The sequence below is a fragment of the Dendrobates tinctorius genome, unplaced genomic scaffold (genome assembly GCF_039654945.1).
Source record: "Dendrobates tinctorius isolate UK_male_01 unplaced genomic scaffold, ASM3965494v1 ptg000020l, whole genome shotgun sequence".
Taxonomy (NCBI): Eukaryota; Metazoa; Chordata; class Amphibia; order Anura; family Dendrobatidae; genus Dendrobates; species Dendrobates tinctorius.
Window position 1 is genome coordinate 5,135,107 of NW_027361688.1, and position 21,391 is coordinate 5,156,497.

The 21,391-nt window shown below is 42.1% G+C and overlaps 1 protein-coding gene across 1 annotated transcript; it reads right to left on the reverse strand.

Annotated features, from left to right (window-relative positions):
• Positions 1–636: 636 nt before the first annotated feature.
• FAM180A (family with sequence similarity 180 member A) lies at positions 637–21,168 on the reverse strand. Its single transcript, XM_073567530.1, has 3 exons — positions 20,921–21,168; positions 8,586–8,686; positions 637–2,158 (listed from the first exon to the last, which is right to left on the reverse strand). The coding sequence occupies exons 1-3, from the start codon at positions 21,147–21,149 to the stop codon at positions 1,811–1,813; spliced, it is 678 nt and encodes a 225-aa protein (XP_073423631.1). The 5' UTR covers positions 21,150–21,168; the 3' UTR covers positions 637–1,810.
• Positions 21,169–21,391: the final 223 nt, after the last annotated feature.

Genomic DNA, 21,391 nt, shown 5'->3' on the forward strand with positions numbered 1-21,391 from the left:
ACCTCCCGTATTATACCCCAGAGCTGCACTTACTATTCTGCTGGTGCAGTCACTGTGTACATACATTACATTACTGATCCTGAGTTACATCCTGTATTATACCCCAGAGCTGCACTCACTATTCTGCTGGTGGAATCACTGTGTACATACACTCACTGGCCACTTTATTAGGTACACCATGCTAGTAAGGGGTTGGACCCCTTTTGCCTTCAGAACTGCCTCAATTCTTCGTGGCAGAGATTCAACAAGGTGCTGGAAGCATTCCTCAGAGATTTTGGACCATATTGACATGATGGCATCACACAGTTGGCGCAGATTTGTCGGCTGCACATCCCTGATGCGAATCTCCCGTTCCACCACATCCCAAAGATGCTCTATTGGATTGAGATCTGGTGACTGAGGAGGCCATTTGAGTACAGTGAACTCATTGTCATGTTCAAGAAACCAATCTGAGATGATTCGAGCTTTATGACATGGCGCATTATCCTGCTGAAAGTAGCCATCAGATGCCTGTTCTTAGCTGAGAGGAGTGGTACCCAGTGTGGTCTTCTGCTGCTGTAGCCCATCTGCCTCAAAGTTCGACGCACTGTGCGTTCAGAGATGCTCTTCTGCCTACCTTGGTTGTAACGGGTGGCAATTTGAGTCACTGTTGCCTTTCTATCAGCTCGAACCAGTCTGCCCATTCTCCTCTGACCTCTGGCATCAACAAGGCATTTCCGGCCACAGAACTGCCGCTCACTGGATTTTTTTTCTTTTTCGGACCATTCTCTGTAAACCCTAGAGATGGTTGTGCGTGAAAATCCCAGTAGATCAGCAGTTTCTGAAATTCTCAGACCAGCCCTTATGGCACCAACAATCTTGCCACGTTCAAAGGCACTCAAATCACCTTTCTTCCCCATACTGATGCTCGGTTTGAACTGCAGGAGATTGTCTTGACCATGTCTACATGCCTAAATGCACTGAGTTGCCGCCATGTGATTGGCTGATTAGAAATTAAGTCTTAACACACAGTTGGACAGGTGTACCTAATAAAGTGGCCAGTGAGTGTATATTACATTCCTGATACTGAGTTACATCCTGTATTATACCCCAGAGCTGCGCTCACTATTCTGCTGGAGCAGTCACTGTGTACATACATTACATTACAGATCCTGAGTTACATCCTGTATTATACCCCAGAGCTGCACTCACTATTCTACTGGTGGAATCACTATGTACATACATTACATTACTGATCCTGAGTTACCTCCTGTATTATACTCCAGAGCTGCACTCACTATTCTGCTGGGGCAGCCACTGTGTACATACATTACATTACTGATCCTGTACTGATCCTACATTACATCCTGTATTATACTCTGGAGCTGCGCTCACTATTCCAGTAGTTGCTTTTGTAAGCTAGTCAGATCTGTACAATAGCAGGTGTAAAGATGACACTTCTCAGAATGAAAATCACCAGAACAAGCTATGTTCTTCTGAAGTCTGGAGAACTGCGAATACAGCTCTGACGGTGGGCCTCTCATCCAAATTTTGGGATGTTCCCAGGCTTCCTATGCTGTGCAGATCGAGTGGTAGCAGGTCACATTTCATATGCAGTGCTGTAATTGTACAGGGTCGTTTAATCCCTTTAAATGCCCTTGGTTTCGGTGGTTGTCATTGATGTGACCACGGACCATTTTGGACACTTCTCTGTTGTCTGTGGCTCTATCTGCTTTGCATTAGGTACAATAAATAACATTTTTTGATATACTGATGGGTGTATGATAACATGCAGGGCTTGGTGGGGGGATGGTGAAGACCCCCACCCAACTCAGCGATGACTCCCCCTATTGTATGGAAACATTAAGTCTCTCCTCAAGGCTACGAAGAGCTTGGTTAGGCTTTGCATCCAGAACTTCTGCTGGTTGCTGTTTTCTGTCTGTGATGTCTTCAGGGCCCCGTAGGCCATGGTCAGGAGTGTTCTCTCAAAGTCATCAATCTTTAGGGGTCCAGGAACATGAGATAATTTATCTCCCAACCGGAGGATCTCAGATATCGACTTCGGAATTACGTCATTGCACACAACGTCAAAGATGGAGGCCTTCCTTAGAGAAGACAACTCTGGGTCTCGGAGAGTCAGCCGGTCATCCTGGTCAATGCGGACTCCAGTAGATAGGAACTAGGAGAAGAAGAAGGATAGGGTTTATATCATTTTTTAAAGATATTAGGGGGAAGTGTAAGAGGACAGTATGGGGGTGAGAAGTGTGAGGGGACAGTATGGGGGTGAGAAGTGTGAAGGGACAGTATCGAGGTGAGCAGTGTAAGAGGACCCAGTATGGGGGGAGGTGTAAGGCTGAGTTCACACGTGGCGTTTTTTTCGCGTTTCCGCGGCGGTTTTAACTGCGCGATTTTGCCGCGAAAACGCGAAAAATAAGCATCCCATGCATTCCTATGGGATTCCGCAATGCTGTGGTTTTTACCGCGGCGGAATCGCTTCGCGGTAAAAACCGCAGCATGCTCATTAATTTGCGGAATCGCGGCGATCCCGCACCCATAGGAATGCATTGTTCCGCTTACTTCCCGCAAGTGGCTGTGCACACCATGCGGAAAGTAAGCAGAACATTTGCGGATGGTACCCACGGTCCGGAGGAGAGGAGACTGTCCTCCGGGCTGTGGGTACCATATCCCTGTAAAAAATAGAATTTAAAAATAAAAAATATTGTTATTCTCACCCTCCGACGTCCCGCGCAGTCTTCCTGCTTCTCTTCACGCTCTCTTTCCCAGTAGTCCTTTACGAAAATGCCTGCGATGGCGTCCGAAGTCTCGCGGTCATTCAAGCGACGTCATCGCGAATTACCGCGAGACGTCGCGATCCCGCGAGAACTGACGTTCATTTTCGCAAAGGATTACTGGGGACGCCTGCGCGGGACGTCGGCTGGTAAGAATAACACTATTTTTTATTTTTTTTTTACATTCTATCTTTTACTATTGATGCCGCATAGGTGGCCTCAGTAGTAAAAAGTTGGTCACACTTGTCAAACACTATGTTTGACGAGTGTGACCAACCTGTCAATCAGTTCTCCAAGCGATGCTACAGATCGCTTGGAAAACGCTAGCATTTTGCAAGCTAATTACGCTTGCAAAATGCTAGTTTTTCCGTGGGAAAATCGCGGGAATTTAAAATGCGATTTTCCCGCGGACTGGAATTCCGGAATTCTCGTGGTAATTTCCACGAGAGTTCCGGTACGTGTGAACCCAGCCTTAGAGGCAGTATGGGAAGAGTGAGGTGACAATATGGGATAGTGTAAAGGGACAGTATGGGGGTGAGAAGTGTGAAGGGACAGTATCGAGGTGAGCAGTGTAAGAGGACCCAGTATGGGGGGAGGTGTAAGAGGCAGTATGGGAAGTAAAGAGTGAGGTGACAATATGGGGTAGTGTAAGGGGACAGTATGGGGAGGAGTGTGAGGGGGCACAGTATAGAGACTGGGTAGTGTAGGGGAGCAGTGTACAGAGGGAACAATGTGAGAAGACAGTGTGAGAGCACAGCAAGGAAGGGACAATATGCAGAGTGGTAGGGAGTGATAAGACATTGTGAAGAGGGGCCCAGTATAGAGAGAGGGCAGCAAGGTGGTTGACTCTTAAGATAGCGACAGTGTGACGATTATAGGTAATAAGGGCGGACAGTCGTGGTTATAGTTCATAAGGGTATACAGTGTGGAGGTAACATTTTATAGGAGAGGACAGTGTAGAGGCTATGTACAATGGGACAGTGTGATGGTCCTATTTTGTGAGGGGAAATTATTCAGGGCACAGGGTAAGGCAGATAATTCTATTCAGGTACATTATGATGGCATATATTTTTAAGGGCAGCGTGTCAGGATGTTCTGCAGAAGTCTGTAGAGACGAGCTGTGGCTATGAAAAATCGTCAAAACAGCTGGACAAAATGGAGAAAAAAAGAGGATGATTCCAATTACAGATGTCACCTATAAGCCACCTGGAGGTAAATGTTTGTATTGTGATTGCTGTTTTGTCCACAGCAACCCAGCTTATCCTCACCATCAGAGGTCCTAGTGAAGACCTAATAGACCTGTAGTCAACCCTCTCCAGGGTAAGCCCCGCCCTTAGTGCAGTTGATCCACACCCATCAGCATTACAACTGTACTAAGCTTGTCAATGTATTCATGTCCTGATGGTGGTTCTGGTGATGTATTCCTGTACTGATGGTGGTTCTGGTGATGCATTCATGTACTGATGGTGTTGTATTCCTATACTGATGACGGCTATGGTGATGTATTTATGTAGTCATGGTTGTTTTGGACATGTAATTCATGTACTGATGGTGGTTCCGGTGATGTATTCATGTCTTCAAAATTTGACAAAAGTTGATGATTTCATAAAATATCAGGTTTTTATTTTAAATTCATTAACAATTCATGATAGCAGAGGAAGATGAACGTTGACATGTTTCAACACACAGGTCTTAATCGTAATGTTTGTGATGTATTCATGTACTGATGCTGATGCAGGTACTGATGGTGGTTCTGGTGTATTTCTGTAATGATGGTTCTTGGGACATATTAATTTACTACTGTTGGTTCTGGGTCTATATTCGTGTACCTGTATGTCAGTACTTGGATAAGAATGAAGTGATTAAACAGAGTCAGCATGGGTTTGTAACTAATAAGTCATGTCAGACTAACTTAATTTCCTTCTATGACGGAATCACTGATTGGGTGGATCAAGGAAATGCTGTAGATATAGTATATCTTGACTTCAGAAAAGCATTTGACAAAGTCTCTCATACAATCCTTATTGAAAAAATGACTAAGTATGGAATGGACAATGCAACTGTTAGGTGGATTCATAACTGGCTTAGTGATCGGACCCAAAGAGTGGTCGTAAATGGCTGCACATCCAGTTGGAAGAATGTCTCAAGTGGGGTACCACAGGGCTCTGTCCTGGGCCCTGTATTGTTCAACATCTTTATCAACGATTTAGATGAAGGAATTGAGGGTAAACTGATTAAATTTGCTGATGACACAAAGCTAGGAGGGATAGCTAATACAAGAGAAGAGCGAGAGAGGATTCAAAAGATATAAATAAACTGGAGAAGTGGGCAGCAACTAACAGAATGGTTTTTAAATGCAAAGTACTACATCTGGGCAATAAAAATGAAAAAAGCATATACAGAATGGGAGGAATAGGGCTAAGCAACAGCACATGTGAAAAAGACTTGGGTATACTAATAGATCACAGACTGAATATGAGTCAACAGTGTGATGCAGCAGCAAAAAAGGCAAATGTAATTCTAGGATGTATTAACAGAAGCATACAGTCTAGATCCTGTGAAGTCATTATTTCCCTCTACTCCTCTTTGGTCAGACCTCATCTGGAATATTGTGTCCAGTTTTGGCCACCACATTTTAAAAAAGACATCAACAAACTGGAGCAAGTTCAGAAAAGAGCGACCAGAATGGTGACCGGTCTGCAAACCCTGTCTTATGAGGAAAGGTTGCAGGATTTGGGATTGTTTAGCTTGCAAAAGAGAAGACTGAGAGGAGACTTAATAGCTGTCTACAAATATCTAAAGGGCTGTCACATTGTAGAAGGATTAACTTTATTCTCATTTGCACAAGGAAAGACTAGAAGCAATGGGATGAAACTGAATGGGAGAGACACATTAGATATTAGAAAAAACTTTTTGACAGTTAGTGATCAATGAGTGGAACAAGCTGCCACGAGAAGTGGTGAGTTCTCCTTCAATGGAAGTCTTCAAACAGAGGCTGGACAGACATCTGACTGGGATGATTTAGCGAATCCTGCTTTGAGCAGGGGGTTGGACCAGATGGCCCAGGAGGTCCCTTCCAACTCTACGATTCTATGATGTTGTTTGAGATGCTGTATTTCTGTACTGTTGGTGTTCTGGTGATGTCTTTCTGTACTGCTAGTGGTTCTGGTAATGAATTTCTGTATTGTTGGTGGTTCTGGTGCTGTATTTAAATACTCATGGTGGTTGTGATGCTCTATTTCTGTATTGTTGCTGGTTTTGGTGATGTGTTCGTGTACTCATGGCTGTTCTGGTGATATGTTCATGTCCTGATGGTAGTTTTGGTGATTTTTCTATATACTGTTGGTGGTCCTGGTGATTTTTCTGTACTAATGGGGGGTGGGGTTCTGGTGATGTATTTAGGTACTGATGTTGATTCTGGTGATGCATTCATGCACACGTAGCAATCGATAACTTGTCAGATAACATGATACATGGCTACGTTAAAGTATTGTGCCATGTTGGGTTCATTAATTATAAAATTCAACATTGTAGCCAAATCCTAACAACATGTAATATAGTCATTGTTAGGATTTGTCCCTGTTTGCTGGTTTCGGCGTTCATCACATGACCACTCATGTAATTTTTCATACTGACAGTCACATGTCGACTAGCTTCTCTACGTGCTTCTCTCAATGAAGCAAGGGTTGTAGATTTTTACAGAACATTGAGAGAGTTAGGAAAAGCAACTATTCAGCATGTGACTGTAAGTGTGCAAATCACATATGCTCAGTCACATGACGACTACTCAAAGTGCTTAAGATGTGTCTATACACAGGGCACTAAAATTAATTTTTGCCTCGGGTGCAGTAGAACCTAGATGCACCTTAGCTATCTGACAGTAATTAAACTTGGTCATAGTGCCCCCATTCTTGCTTTTGTTCTGTTTATTCCACATTGCACATGTTATAATATACAGATGATGGTTCTGGTGATGTATCCATTTACTGATGGTGGTTCAGGTGATGTATTCATGTACTGATGGTGGTTCTGTTATTGTATTCATGTACTGATGGTGGTTCTGTTATTGTATTCATGTACTGATGGTGGTTCTGTTATTGTATTCATGTACTGATGGTGGTTCAGGTGATGTATTCATGTACTGATGGTGGTTCTGGTGATGTATTCATGTACTGATGGTGGTTCTGTTATTGTATTCATGTACTGATGGTGGTTCTGGTGATGTATTCATGTACTGATGGTGGTTCTGTTATTGTATTCATGTACTGATGGTGGTTCAGGTGATGTATTCATGTACTGATGGTGGTTCTGTTATTGTATTCATGTACTGATGGTGGTTCTGTTATTGTATTCATGTACTGATGGTGGTTCTGTTATTGTATTCATGTACTGATGGTGGTTCAGGTGATGTATTCATGTACTGATGGTGGTTCTGGTGATGTATTCATGTACTGATGGTGGTTCTGTTATTGTATTCATGTACTGATGGTGGTTCTGGTGATGTATTCATGTACTGATGGTGGTTCTGTTATTGTATTCATGTACTGATGGTGGTTCAGGTGATGTATTCATGTACTGATGGTGGTTCTGGTGATGTATTCATGTACTGATGATGGTTCAGGTGATGTATTCATGTACTGATGGTGGTTCTGGTGATGTATTCATGTACTGATGGTGGTTCTGTTATTGTATTCATGTACTGATGGTGGTTCAGGTGATGTATTCATGTACTGATGGTGGTTCTGTTATTGTATTCATGTACTGATGGTGGTTCAGGTGATGTATTCATGTACTGATGGTGGTTCTGTTATTGTATTCATGTACTGATGGTGGTTCAGGTGATGTATTCATGTACTGATGGTGGTTCTGTTATTGTATTCATGTACTGATGGTGGTTCAGGTGATGTATTCATGTACTGATGGTGGTTCTGTTATTGTATTCATGTACTGATGATGGTTCAGGTGATGTATTCATGTACTGATGGTGGTTCTGCTATTGTATTCATGTACTGATGGTGGTTCTGGTGATGTATTCATGTACTGATGGTGGTTCTGTTATTGTATTCATGTACTGATGGTGGTTCTGGAGATGTATTCATGCACTGATGGTGGTTCAGGTGATGTATTCATGTACTGATGGTGGTTCTGGTGATGTATTCATGTATTGATGGTGGTTCTGGTGATGTATTCATGTACTGATGGTGGTTCTGGTGATGTATTCATGTATTGATGGTGGTTCTGGTGATGTATTCATGTAGTGATGGTGGTTCTGTTGATGTATTCATGTACTGATGGTGGTTCTGGAGATGTATTCATGCACTGATGGTGGTTCTGTTGATGCATTAATGGACCGCCATCATAAAGCAGATGAGACAAGCTCAGAAAAAAAACAACTCAAGGTCTACAAACTCACCTGTCAGCCCATAAGAAAGAGCACGCTGACAGATTCTTAGTTAACTCATTCTGCAGTCAGCAATAGACACTACAGAAGGCAAAATATTTAATGAAACCCAATTTAAAAAATGATTGTTAGCCTCAATTATATGGAATTACGTAAGAAAAAAAGACACCCAAAGGTGTACAAAAGTGCACCATGCTGCCATCTCACTACACAGACAGTCAGATCTACCCATCTGGTGTCTGGGAGAGCTGAGTGGTGGGAACTGTACTACATATATAATATAAACAGCAGCATATGCTCAGAGAAGGTCGTCCTCTGAGCCCAATCAGCCCACGCCACTGCCCCAGCAATCCTTATAATAGGGCGTTCCCTGTCATCGGCCCATCCTGGAAAGAATCTATAGATTTTCCACTGACCTCATAGAGCAGCTCCACCTCCGGCAGGGACATCTGAAAAACGGGGTCCAGGAACTCAGCCGAGGAGCGACGCACACGATGGGCGGATGGAAAAAACACAGCTGCGGGTACAAAAGAACAGGTTGTACAGTGTATATATTGTTCCTGGCACTTATACCCAAGTTGTACCAGCCATATGCATAACTCTGAATACAACTTATATTGAAGATCCAATACTCAGAAAAAACGGAGCAGCGATAAGCCACGTTCAATAAATAAGAAGTAACATTTACTGCAAAGATTCACAATTAAAACACATTATCCAAAAGATAAACATAAAACATATAAGAGGAGGAAACGTGAAGGTAGGCAGGGGATGGGTCAGAAGCACCTAGGTAAGCTAGGTGGCTATATATCATGAATGCATATGGACAAGCTATCATAGGAATCAATGCAAGTGCCACCAACAATGTCCATATATCAATATCAAAGAAACCAATAGCTCACATACACAGGCTTACCCATGATAAGACCAGACCGCTGCAGCCTCCCCCAGCAGCCCCTGACGCGCGTTTCACGTGCTTGCTTTTTCAAAGGGGAAATAGATACCTAGCATCTATTATACCACATTATACCTAGTATCTATTATATACAGGAGATACCCAGGTTATACCAGCTGTACGTATATAATTATATACAGGAGATGCCCAGGTTATACCAGCTGCACATACATAATTATATACAGGAGATGCCAAGGTTATACCAGTTGTACATATATAATTATATACAGGAGATGCCCAGGTTATACCAGCTGTACATATATAATTATATACAGGAGATGCCCAGGTTATAGCAGCTGTACATATAATTATATACAGGAGATACCCAGGTTATACCAGCTGTACATATATAATTATATACAGGAATTGCCCAGGTTGTACCAGCTGTACATATATAATTATATACAGGAGATGCCCAGGTTATACCAGCTGTACATATATAATTATATACAGGAGATGCCCAGGTTATACCAGCTGTACATATAAAATTATATACAGGAAATGCCCAGGTTATACCAGCTGTACACATATAATTATATACAGGAGATGCCCAGGTTATACCAGCTGTACATATAAAATTATATACAGGAAATGCCCAGGTTATACCAGCTGTACACATATAATTATATACAGGAGATGCCCAGGTTATACCAGCTGTACATATATAATTATATACAGGAGATACCCAGGTTATACCAGCTGTACATATATAATTATATACAGAAGATGCCCAGGTTATATCAGCTGTACATATATCATTATATACAGGAGATACCCAGGTTATACCGGCTGTACATATATAATTATATGCAGGAGATGCCCAGGTTATACCAGCTGCACATATATAATTATATGCAGGAGATTCCCAGGTTATACCAGCTGCACATATATAATTATATACAGGAGATGTCCAGGTTATACCAGCTGTACATATATAATTATATACAGGAGATGCCCAGGTTATACCAGCTGTACATACAGTATATAATTATATACAGGAGATGCCCAGGTTATACCAGCTGTACATATATAATTATATACAGGATACCCAGGTTGTACCAGCTGTATATATATAATTATATACAGGAGATACCCAGGTTATGCCAGCTGTACATATATAATTATATACAGGAGATGCCCAGGTTATACCAGCTGTACATATATAATTATACACAGGAGATACCCAGGTTATACCGGCTGTACATATATAATTATATACAGGAGATGCCCAGGTTATACCGGCTGTACATATATAATTATATACAGGAGATGCCCAGGTTACACCAGCTGTACATATATGATTATATACAGGAGATGCCCAGGTTGTACCAGCTGTACATATATAATTATATACAGGAGATGCCCAGGTTACACCAGCTGTACATATATGATTATATACAGGAGATGCCCAGGTTGTACCAGCTGTACATATATAATTATATACAGGAGATGCCCAGGTTATACCAGCTGTACATATATAATTATATACAGGAGATGCCCAGGTTATACCAGCTGTACATATATAATTATATACAGGAGATGCCCAGGTTATACCAGCTGTACATATATAATTATATACAGGAGATGCCCAGGTTATACCAGCTGTACATATAATTATATACAGGAGATGCCCAAGTTATACAAGGTGTACATATATAATTATATACAGGAGATGCCCAGGTTATAGCAGCTGTACATATATATTTATATACAGGAGATACCCAGGTTATACCAGCTGTACATATATAATTATATACAGGAGATGCCCAGGATATACCAGCTGTACATATATAATTATATACAGGAGATGCCCAGGTTATACCAGTTGTACATATATAATTATATACAGGAGATGCCCAGGTTATACCAGCTGTACATATATAATTATATACAGGAGATGCCCAGATTATACCAGATGTACATATATAATTATATACAGGAGATGCCCAGGTTACACCAGCTGTACATATATGATTATATACAGGAGATGCCCAGGTTGTACCAGCTGTACATATATAATTATATACAGGAGATGCCCAGGTTACACCAGCTGTACATATATGATTATATACAGGAGATGCCCAGGTTGTACCAGCTGTACATATATAATTATATACAGGAGATGCCCAGGTTATACCAGCTGTACATATATAATTATATACAGGAGATGCCCAGGTTATACCAGCTGTACATATAATTATATACAGGAGATGCCCAAGTTATACAAGGTGTACATATATAATTATATACAGGAGATGCCCAGGTTATAGCAGCTGTACATATATATTTATATACAGGAGATACCCAGGTTATACCAGCTGTACATATATAATTATATGCAGAAGATGCCCAGGATATACCAGCTGTACATATATAATTATATACAGGAGATGCCCAGGTTATACCAGCTGTACATATATAATTATATACAGGAGATGCCCAGGTTATACCAGCTGTACATATATAATTATATACAGGAGATGCCCAGATTATACCAGCTGTACATATATAATTATATACAGGAGATGCCCAGGTTATTCCGGCTGTACATATATAATTATATACAGGAGATGCCCAGGTTATACCAGCTGTACATATATAATTATATACAGGAGATGCCCAGGTTATTCCGGCTGTACATATATAATTATATACAGGAGATGCCCAGGTTATACCAGCTGTACATATATAATTATATACAGGAGATGCCCATGTTATACCAACTGTACATATATAGTTATATACAGGAGATGCCCAGGTTATACCAGCTGTACATATATAATTATATACAGGAGATGCCCAGGTTATACCAGCTGCACATATATCATATACAGGAGATACCCAGGTTATACCAGCTGTACATATATAATTATATACAGGAGATGCCCAGGTTATACCAGCTGCACATATATCATATACAGGAGATACCCAGGTTATACCAGCTGTACATATATAATTATATACAGGAGATGCCCAGGTTATACAAGGTGTACATATATAATTATATACAGGAGATGCCCAGGTTATACCAGCTGTACATATATCATTATATTCAGGAGATACCCAGATTATACCAGCTGTACATATATAATTATATACAGGAGATGCCCAGGTTATACCAGCTGCACATATATCATATACAGGAGATACCCAGGTTATACCAGCTGTACATATATAATTATATACAGGAGATGCCCAGGTTATACCAGCTGCACATATATCATATACAGGAGATACCCAGGTTATACCAGCTGTACATATATAATTATATACAGGAGATGCCCAGGTTATACAAGGTGTACATATATAATTATATACAGGAGATGCCCAGGTTATACCAGCTGCACATATATCATTATATTCAGGAGATACCCAGATTATACCAGCTGTACATATATAATTATATACAGGAGATGCCCAGGTTATACCAGCTGTACATATATAATTATATACAGGAGATGCCCAAGTTATACAAGGTGTACATATATAATTATATACAGGAGATGCCCAGGTTATACCAGCATGCTCCATATCACTATGTAGAAGAATATGTATCACTTTTATAGGTGTTGTATGGAGTTATATAAATGTATCACCTCCTGGCTCCATATGGCGAGGGTCCTGGAATGTGTCGGGGCTGGAGCGGGCAGTGTCAGAGCTGTGTATCTTGGCTGTGTATCTTGGACACTGTGTGTATACACTGTATAATGGAGTGTGCGGTGTGCAGAGCCCTGAGGACGTGCGGGCGTCCGCTGTACCAGGGTCTACCAGCTCTACAACGTCTACTGTGTATGACAGATGGATAAATATTAACAATGATAAATGAAGATTCACCTTACCCTCATTCTGATAATTTTCTATAATGGACGGGACAGTGATAATTAAAGGGATTGTCCCATCTAGTCCCTTCTATCCCTTGAGCCACTGTGAATCAGCCAATTCTGTCCCTGATCAGCTGCAATCACTAAGAGAAGCTGCAGGCTACTGTCTATTTTCCTAACAGCGGCTACTGCTGGTGAAATGTGGTATTACACCGTGCCCATTCATATTAATCGCAGACCACATGGTACATGTTTTGCCGAGTCCTCCAGCTCGGGATGTGTCTTTGCATCTGTCCACTACTTTGGCTCATAGATGGGAGTTTTGAGTAGGGGCCCCCCTATATTGGCTGTAAATAGTTGCAGATTCACTAGCCTATAAATGGAAGTCCTAAAATTACTACGAGAGTCCATAAAAAGAAGGTGTGAGTCAGCGAGCAAATGTCATCTTTCCAAACCTCACCCAGAAAGCCGTGACTGGTGCCAATATGTTAGAAATACATTTACGAATCCTGGCACGACCACAGGCACGACCACGTCCTGAAAGAAGTCGGTTAGTATGTTACTGGGTGGAGATGCAGCTAAATGGGGTCATTGTACGCTCCCTGCCAGGGGTCTCCCCACACGATTCCATGGAAAAAGTCTGGCTGGCCTGTTATTAACCTCTGCTTGCCCAGACCCCCTGAGTGCTGTACATCTCAACACCCTCTTCCACCTCGTCAGCATTGTACTTTTTGTGCTCTCCGGTTCATTTCAGGTCATTGTCTTCAGTTTGTCCTGCCAGATTCCCAGTTTGGCATTACTCAGGTATCTAACAGCTTCACCCAGTGAACAGGATCATGCCAACAATGTCAGGACACCTTCTGTAATGGGGCATCATACACAACAACCAGGGGGCACAGCTACAAGAATTGGGCAAAGATTCTATTATTCACCCTTTGTCTTCATACCAACCTAAGAAGGGGTATAATTCAGGAGGCAACCAGAAGTGAAAGACCCCATATCAAACCCCCTTGAATGTAGTATCAACCATTGCAGACGTTTTTATGCCTTCAGTCCCATAGCTGCTTGGAATCCTGTCCTTTTGAGCTTGCACCCAACCATCAGGATGTGGGGGGTTCTTGGTCTTTTGTGATGCATGGTCTCCTCTTCATGCTTAATTGTCTTGGTTTCTCTTTCGTACTAGAGCACTCATCAAGTCCATTATTCCGCAGTGGGATCCACGATGGCATCTTGCTGCCCATCCAGTGTTGCCTGTGTGGCAGATGCACCTAGTACTATGTCCACATTAGATAAAAAAAATCAGGGGCACAAAGGAGTTGGCAGAAATGATCATCCCTCCTCTCTTTAGGGGACACAGAGTTCTTTCTAAAGTTGGGAAATGTGCTTTTTGGGTCTCAATCAAAAATGTGACTGCTGTAGCCTTAGTCTACTGGATGACATGCAAAACTGAAGCAAGTTGGTCTCTCCTCAGACTGCAGGAGACATGTTTTGTTGGGGTATAACAAGTTTTTGGATGGCACTCTAGTGTATCAAGACCACCTTCATCACTCAAAAAGTTCCTCTTGCATATGTCTTTTTAAATACTAGATTTACCCTCCTTATAATTCACCTGAACTGCTGTACCCCTAACCCTGGCAAGTCACAATGCAATGACGCCTATAATGTTACCTGAGGTTTATTACCTTTGGGCACCGCCATGGGCACATGAATCACCCAATCATGTGAATTAATACATTCTCCTTCTGCTGAAGATCTTGGGAACATATAAAGGCTGATTTTGTCTTCCTTGTGCACTTTTGTGATACTTTGAAGCAAACTTTAAGCACAGGACACTGATTTGAGCTGCTGATTTGTCCAGACCGGATACAATTGTGACAACTCCAATACTGTGAGAAATATTAGAGTTTCTACCTCTGGGTTTAGTTACTCACTGGCAGCAAGCAGAGAAATCTTGAAAACTATAAGTAATTAGAACACATAGTATATAAGAAAGTTACAGAACTTTTCATAGGCAATGATCCTGCCTTCTCTGTGTCTGATTGCTACGGCTGTCATATTACAGGGGTTATGCATTATTTAGTGCTGACCTCCATGCTCCTCCATTATAAGGGTCTTTGATGCGGCTCTGTACGTAATACACTGCAGCTTAGCTCTCCTTGAACGCAGCCCCTGATAATCAAAGTCACATGTTGATCAAAGGGCCCGCATTTCCCAGTATATTCTTCTGTTCCCTAGTATTAGGAATATGTAAGAGTAAATAGGTCTGACTTTCTGATTCTCCTGAGCACCAAACCATTTAATAAACTGATTAATAGCATTTTTACTTCACTTTGCCACCAAACTCCTGCCACATCAATTTGCACAATGAATGGAAAATATCAATTAGCCTGCATACAGCCACCACTAGAGGGAGCTCACTTCACATGGATTTTTACAGGTGGCATTGAACTCTGTAGGCAGTGAGCTGCCTCTAGTAGAGACTTCATGTAGCCCCTATTATAAAGTTTAATTCTGAACACTCATCCAATGAGCAACCCCATAGTGCTGGCCCTGTAGAAGGCACACCTCTGATCGTTTGGAATATAAGTTCTTTCAGGGCATGCTGGCAGTTGTAGTTTCACAACAGCTTTGGAGCTACAGCAGTTGTCATTCTACTTCGGAGAAGCCAAGCCCTTCTGATCATATGTGGTTGTATTCTCCAACTTTGACCTTGCCAGCTGTTTCAAGACTGCCTACCAGTATGCTCTGTCACCACTAAAGCATGCTGGGCGTTGTAGTTTTGGAATAATTGACCCATATGTGTTTTGCCAGGAAGATCCACGACGTCCAAAAGGCAGCAGTTTAATCCCGTGCATGTTCAGCACATATGCCCAGCATCTGGATTGACAGGGTCCATGGTCCTCATAGCTCATTACGTAAATTTGCCATCATACTGAGCCTTTGATCAGAAGACTTAAAAAGCCTGGAGGGAACACGATCCATATGGACACCTGCGGTGGTTTTGTCCGATGTACCAGGAATGGAGTCACATGACATCTGCACGTCAATGCATTTTTCTACAGGTTGTTGTGACCAGTGGCCAAAATAACTGTGAAGTTTGTATTGTATCCGAGTCCACATCTGTATACAGCACATGTGGTAGAGACACACAATTTATCAAAAGCACATATGCCTTTCCTTGTAATATATGTCCTCTAAGGCGATGGTGTAACTAGAAGGACTGCCAAGATAGTAATCGCAATCTGACCCAACAGTCTTGGTGGCCTATAGACCTCCTAGCATGCAGTTCTGTAGTGGTGCTTCAAGTCAAGGGAACAATGATGTGATGACACCATGCCACTAGTAATCAAATAGATGAACCCATGTCAAAATAGAAAAAAAATACTATAAACTGAGATGTAAATCATATGTGTGGTCCAGGCAAAGTCATAGGTTATTGGGTTGAAGGCCTCTTCTAGCTTTGGAATCATGACTCGAAACTCCAAGATACAACTGCAACCAGGCAACTTTTGCAACCACTATGTGGTGTGTGAAAAGGTGATTCACTCCAGTTGGCCTCAAGTTCCTTGAGGGTTCACAATCTTCTAAAGGTTCTTTAAGAAGACGAGAAGGTCCCACCACTCTTTTCTTCTAAGGTCCCACCACTCTTTTCTTCTTCTAGGCTAAAAGATCATACCCCTTCTTTTCTCTCCAAGACTCGAAAGATAGAATACACTACTTTCTCTTTTTCAAGGCTCATGGATCACACCACCTTTCCCTTCTTACTTCATCACATCTAAAGATTAAAAAACTTCTCAGTCTCAAGGGTTACACCACTTTTTCAATTTTCTCTTCAAAGCTCGAAGGGTCAAACAATTCTTTCTATCTTCAAGGTTTGAGGACTGCACTACTTTTTTTTTGTTCTTCAAGAATTTGGACCCAAATCACTTTCCTTCAAGATTTAAGGACCATGCTACTCTATTCTTTGTCAAAGCTTAGCATACTGTACATAACACCTTCCTGTTATAGGATGATGGAAAGTTATGGTGGTAAGGACCAGCCCCATCAGAGGATTGTGGTTTTTTTTTATTGTATGAGCATTACACCACTTTTCCCTTCAAGGATTGAGGGCAACATCACTTTAAGTCAAGGTTGGTGAGTCACGCCACTGTTGACTTCTTCAAGATCCAAAAGTCAAGCCACTCTTCTTCAATGTCTGAGGGCTCCACCATTCTTCTTCAAAGCTTAAGGTTCACACCACTCTTCTTTTACACTTGAGGATCACGCCACTCCTCTTCAAGGCTCAAGAGTCATTCCAATCTACTCAGGGTTCAGATTACTGTTCTTCAAGGATCGGGTGTTACAACACATTTTTATTCAAGGTTTGAGTTCCATACCATTTCTTTTCAAGGCTCACACGATTCTCCTTCAAAATTCAGGAGTCACGCCACTCTTTTTAACGTTTGAGTCACACCATTCTTCTTCAAGGCTCGAAGATCTCGCCATTTTTCTCCAAGGGTTTTAGGGTCATGTCACTCATCTTCAAGACTTGAAGGTCATACCACTCTTCTTAAAGTTTGAGTGTCACACCATTCTTCTTCAAGTCTCGAAGATCTCACCATTTTTCTTTAAGGGTTTTAGGGTCATGTCACTCTTCCTCAAGACTTGAAGGTCATGCCACTCTTCTTCAAGACTCAACCGCCTCAAAGCTTTTCTTTTCTTCTATGCTCAAGGATCAAACCAGTTTCAAGGCTATGTACTGTATGTAAGTCCTTAATGCTCTTTTTTTTTTACTTAGTTCCCAGTTGTGCTCCATCAAGTTCCATGTTTTGAAACGTCTGAAAAACCTTTCAATGGGTTTAAAGACTGGAGTTGAAAAATTGTTTTTTTATGGAGAACATAGTTATAGCCAAGTAAATAGGGGCAGGAGCCCAATCCTATGTCTATGACCCCCAATGTTGCCAAAAAAACATAAAAAAAATGAATTAACAAAGCCCTATGTGTCCCACTAACCCTCCACGGTAGGGTTGTCCTCAAATGACTTCTGCATCTCAAGCCCAAATCCGTGACAATAAACGTCCTGTAAAAGATTCCTGATGTTCTAGAACATCTCCCCATACCGTAAAAACACAAATCTGAAGTCAAAGAGAGAAAAACACGATGGTTGGAAGAAACTGCAGATAAATTCTGGACTGGAGAGAAAGTTTTGAAACCAATTTAGAGCTGGAAAATCTTCTGCCACGCGAAATCTTATGAGACCTTATTATGGTCTTCACGGGTTCTCATCATCATAACTTGTCCTCCGCAGCGCCAGTACTTATTGTGCTCATTACATGGTTGTATTTAGGACTGATCGGCTTGTACCTGGAGTCGAGGAGGTAGATGTAGGTACGTGAATGGTTAGTAGTGAGCTGGACACACGAGCGTTGTATGTGTCTTCCATGTGTATGATGAGGATGCTGTATATACAGTGGGGAAAATAAGTATTTGATCACCGACCAACCAGCAAGAATTCTGACTCTCACAGACCTGTTAGTTTTTCTGTAAGAAGCCTCCTACTTTGCACTCATTACCTGTATATAAGACACCTGTCCACACGCTCAACCTCTCCACCATGGCCAAGACCAAAGAGCTGTGTAAGGACACCAGGGACAAAATTGTAGACCTGCACAAAACTGGGATGGGCTACAGGACAATAGGCAAGCAGCTAGGTGAGAAGGCAACAACCGCTGGCACAATTATTAGAAAACGGAAGAAACACAAGATGACTGTCAACCTTCCTCGGTCTGGGGCTCCAAGCAGGATCTCGCCTCGTGGGGTAAGGATGATTCTGAGAAAGGTGAGGAATCAGCCCAGAACTACACGGGAGGAACTGGTCAATGATCTGAAGAGAGCTGGGACCACAGTCTCAAACATTACCGCATCTTTGAGCTGCTCGTATTTTTCTGTTTGAAGCATGATATGTGGGAAAAGGTTGAAAAGTTCCAGAGGGGCCGAATACTTTCACAAGGCACTGTAAATGATAACATTCCGTCTTCCTGCAGCCGCCACCAGAGGGAGCTTAAGAGCACAATCAGTCTGCAGTGAGCTCCCTCTAGTGGTGACAGCGGGTAGTCAGAATTTTATTGTGTCTTTGCTCAGGTTTTTTTGCTCCAAATAGGGAAAGTAAGAAAATATTAAAGCAATTAATAAATACAGAAGATACAACAGATATGGAAAATCTCATTTTCTTCTAGTCTTGCAGTCCAGACGTTTCCTGGGCGCAGCTGCATACTTCTTACAGACGTATATAAACATTTCCAGCCCCGATCCTATGACTCTAGTGACGTCATGTGCAGACGCTCGTGGAAGCGATGGGGGCGGCGTGAAGACTTGTACGGCCGCCAAGTTGGACGGCCTTGATTGAACGCATTAAATGGGTGACATCGATGGATTTTACTAAAAGGGATCGTACATTTTTATGTAAACAAACTGTAATAATTAATCAGTAACTTTCTCATAGACTTTGTCTAAAAATTTGCAACACGACCATAAGATCATCACATAAAATCCAGCGATCAGCAGCGATTGGCAGAGCAACCTGGCAGAAAGTGCTCAACTTTCCCACAGTGCCTCCACAGGCGAAGTCAGGTATTACACCTTTAAATCAATGCACTTTCTGTGTAATGTATGGAGTCCTCCATAAAGAGACATCCTTAATTTTTTTTTTCTTTGTCAGTTTTCACTTTTTTCAGCCCCCCCCCCCCCTTTTTAATAGTTGACCCCCCTCCATTTAAAGCGACGGCGCCCATTTAGAGGGGTGGATGGGACGGTTGTCAGCTTCTGCCCGATATTCTAAAACTAATTATAGATGTCGGCCACAAGTTTATGTCAGCGCTAGATGTGAGATTTTATGAACCCGACATTCCAGCTGACGCCTGCCTGGAAATGAGAAAAATGTGCAAATTGAATCCGTTGGGATCGGGTGTGGTTTTTTTTGTTGTTGATGTAGCAGAGCCGACTTTGTCATTGAGCACCAAAAGTCACCTGTGTAATATTATTTTGGCCTTTCCTGGTCTAGTGGATAAGAGATTACTGCACCCATGAAAAAAAGCAGTTCTGACACTGTGTTCATGAATCAGGAGGTCCAGTATGAACAGATGTAGCAGAGCCGACTTTGTCATTAAGCACCATAGGCTTACCTGTCTAATATAATGCTAAGTTTCCTTGGTTTAATGAATAATTAACATCTAAAAAGCAGCTCTGGCCTTGTGTTCATGAACCAGCAGGCTCAGTATGAGCAGATGTAGCGTAGCAGGGCCGACTTGGTCATTGAGCACCAAAAGTCCATTATTTTGGGTGTACTTGGTCTAATGGATAAGACATTACTGCGCCCAGCAAAAACAGAAAAAAGCAACTTTGGGACTGTGATCATGAACCAGGAGGCTCAGTATGAACAGATGTAGCAGAGCCAACTTTGTCATTGCACGACAGATGTTTCCAGTCCAATATAATTCTAGATTTCCTTAGGTCTAATGGATAATAAACATCTAAGATATTTCTGCCCCCCAGCAGCTCTGACATTCTGGTTCATGAAGCTGGTGGCTCAGTATGAGCAGATGTAGCAGAGCTGAATCAGTCACTTTGCACTAATATATGTAACAGCAGTAAAGTTTTTTTCTGCAATTCTAAGGAAAAGAAAAAAAAAATCAAAGGTGACATCATTTAATATCAGTTCTGTAACATTTTACAAACTCAGCCCTGCTACATCTAGAAAAAAATATGTCGAATTCCTACTACTAATGGGTTATATGGCAATGTATTAAACACAACGGACGATGTGGCAGAGATGAGTTTGTCGTGTGTCACTGAGTTTGCAGTTTCGCACAGCTTAACATCGCTTCGGTGGATTTACATAGGACTGCACGTACAGTCACTAATACACACAGAGTTTTCGATAACACAGGTTGCTGTCGGTGAATGGGAACCTTACATACACCCCGTGCCCCCCACTCACCTCGGTGCCACTTGCTGGTGAAGTTGGCATCTACATAGTTGTAGAGCAGCAGCAGCAGGCAGAACTGGATGAACATGACCCGTGCCGGTATAAACTGCTCAGCTGTTGGGCTGAGGCTTGTCCCCTGTCCTCCTGGGCGCAGCTCCTCTCTCCAGTAGTCAGCTTCTGGGGTCTCTGAAGCTCCTTGTCTTGACTTATGACTGGAGCAGATTTTTTTCCCCTCATACATCTGGAATGAGTCAGGAATGCAGCACGTGAAATCTCCACCGCTGAAGGATCCCAGGCATCATCCTAAATATCCCCCCCCCAAATAAACCCTCCCCTGGGCATACCGGACCCTGGCATCATAGGAAATAATTCCCAATGTCCCTGGTGGTCAGTGGTGCCTACAGTATCTTGCACTTGTTCCCACTCTCTTATGATCAATCGTAAACTATAAACACATCAGTATATACTGCGATGTCCCCTGGT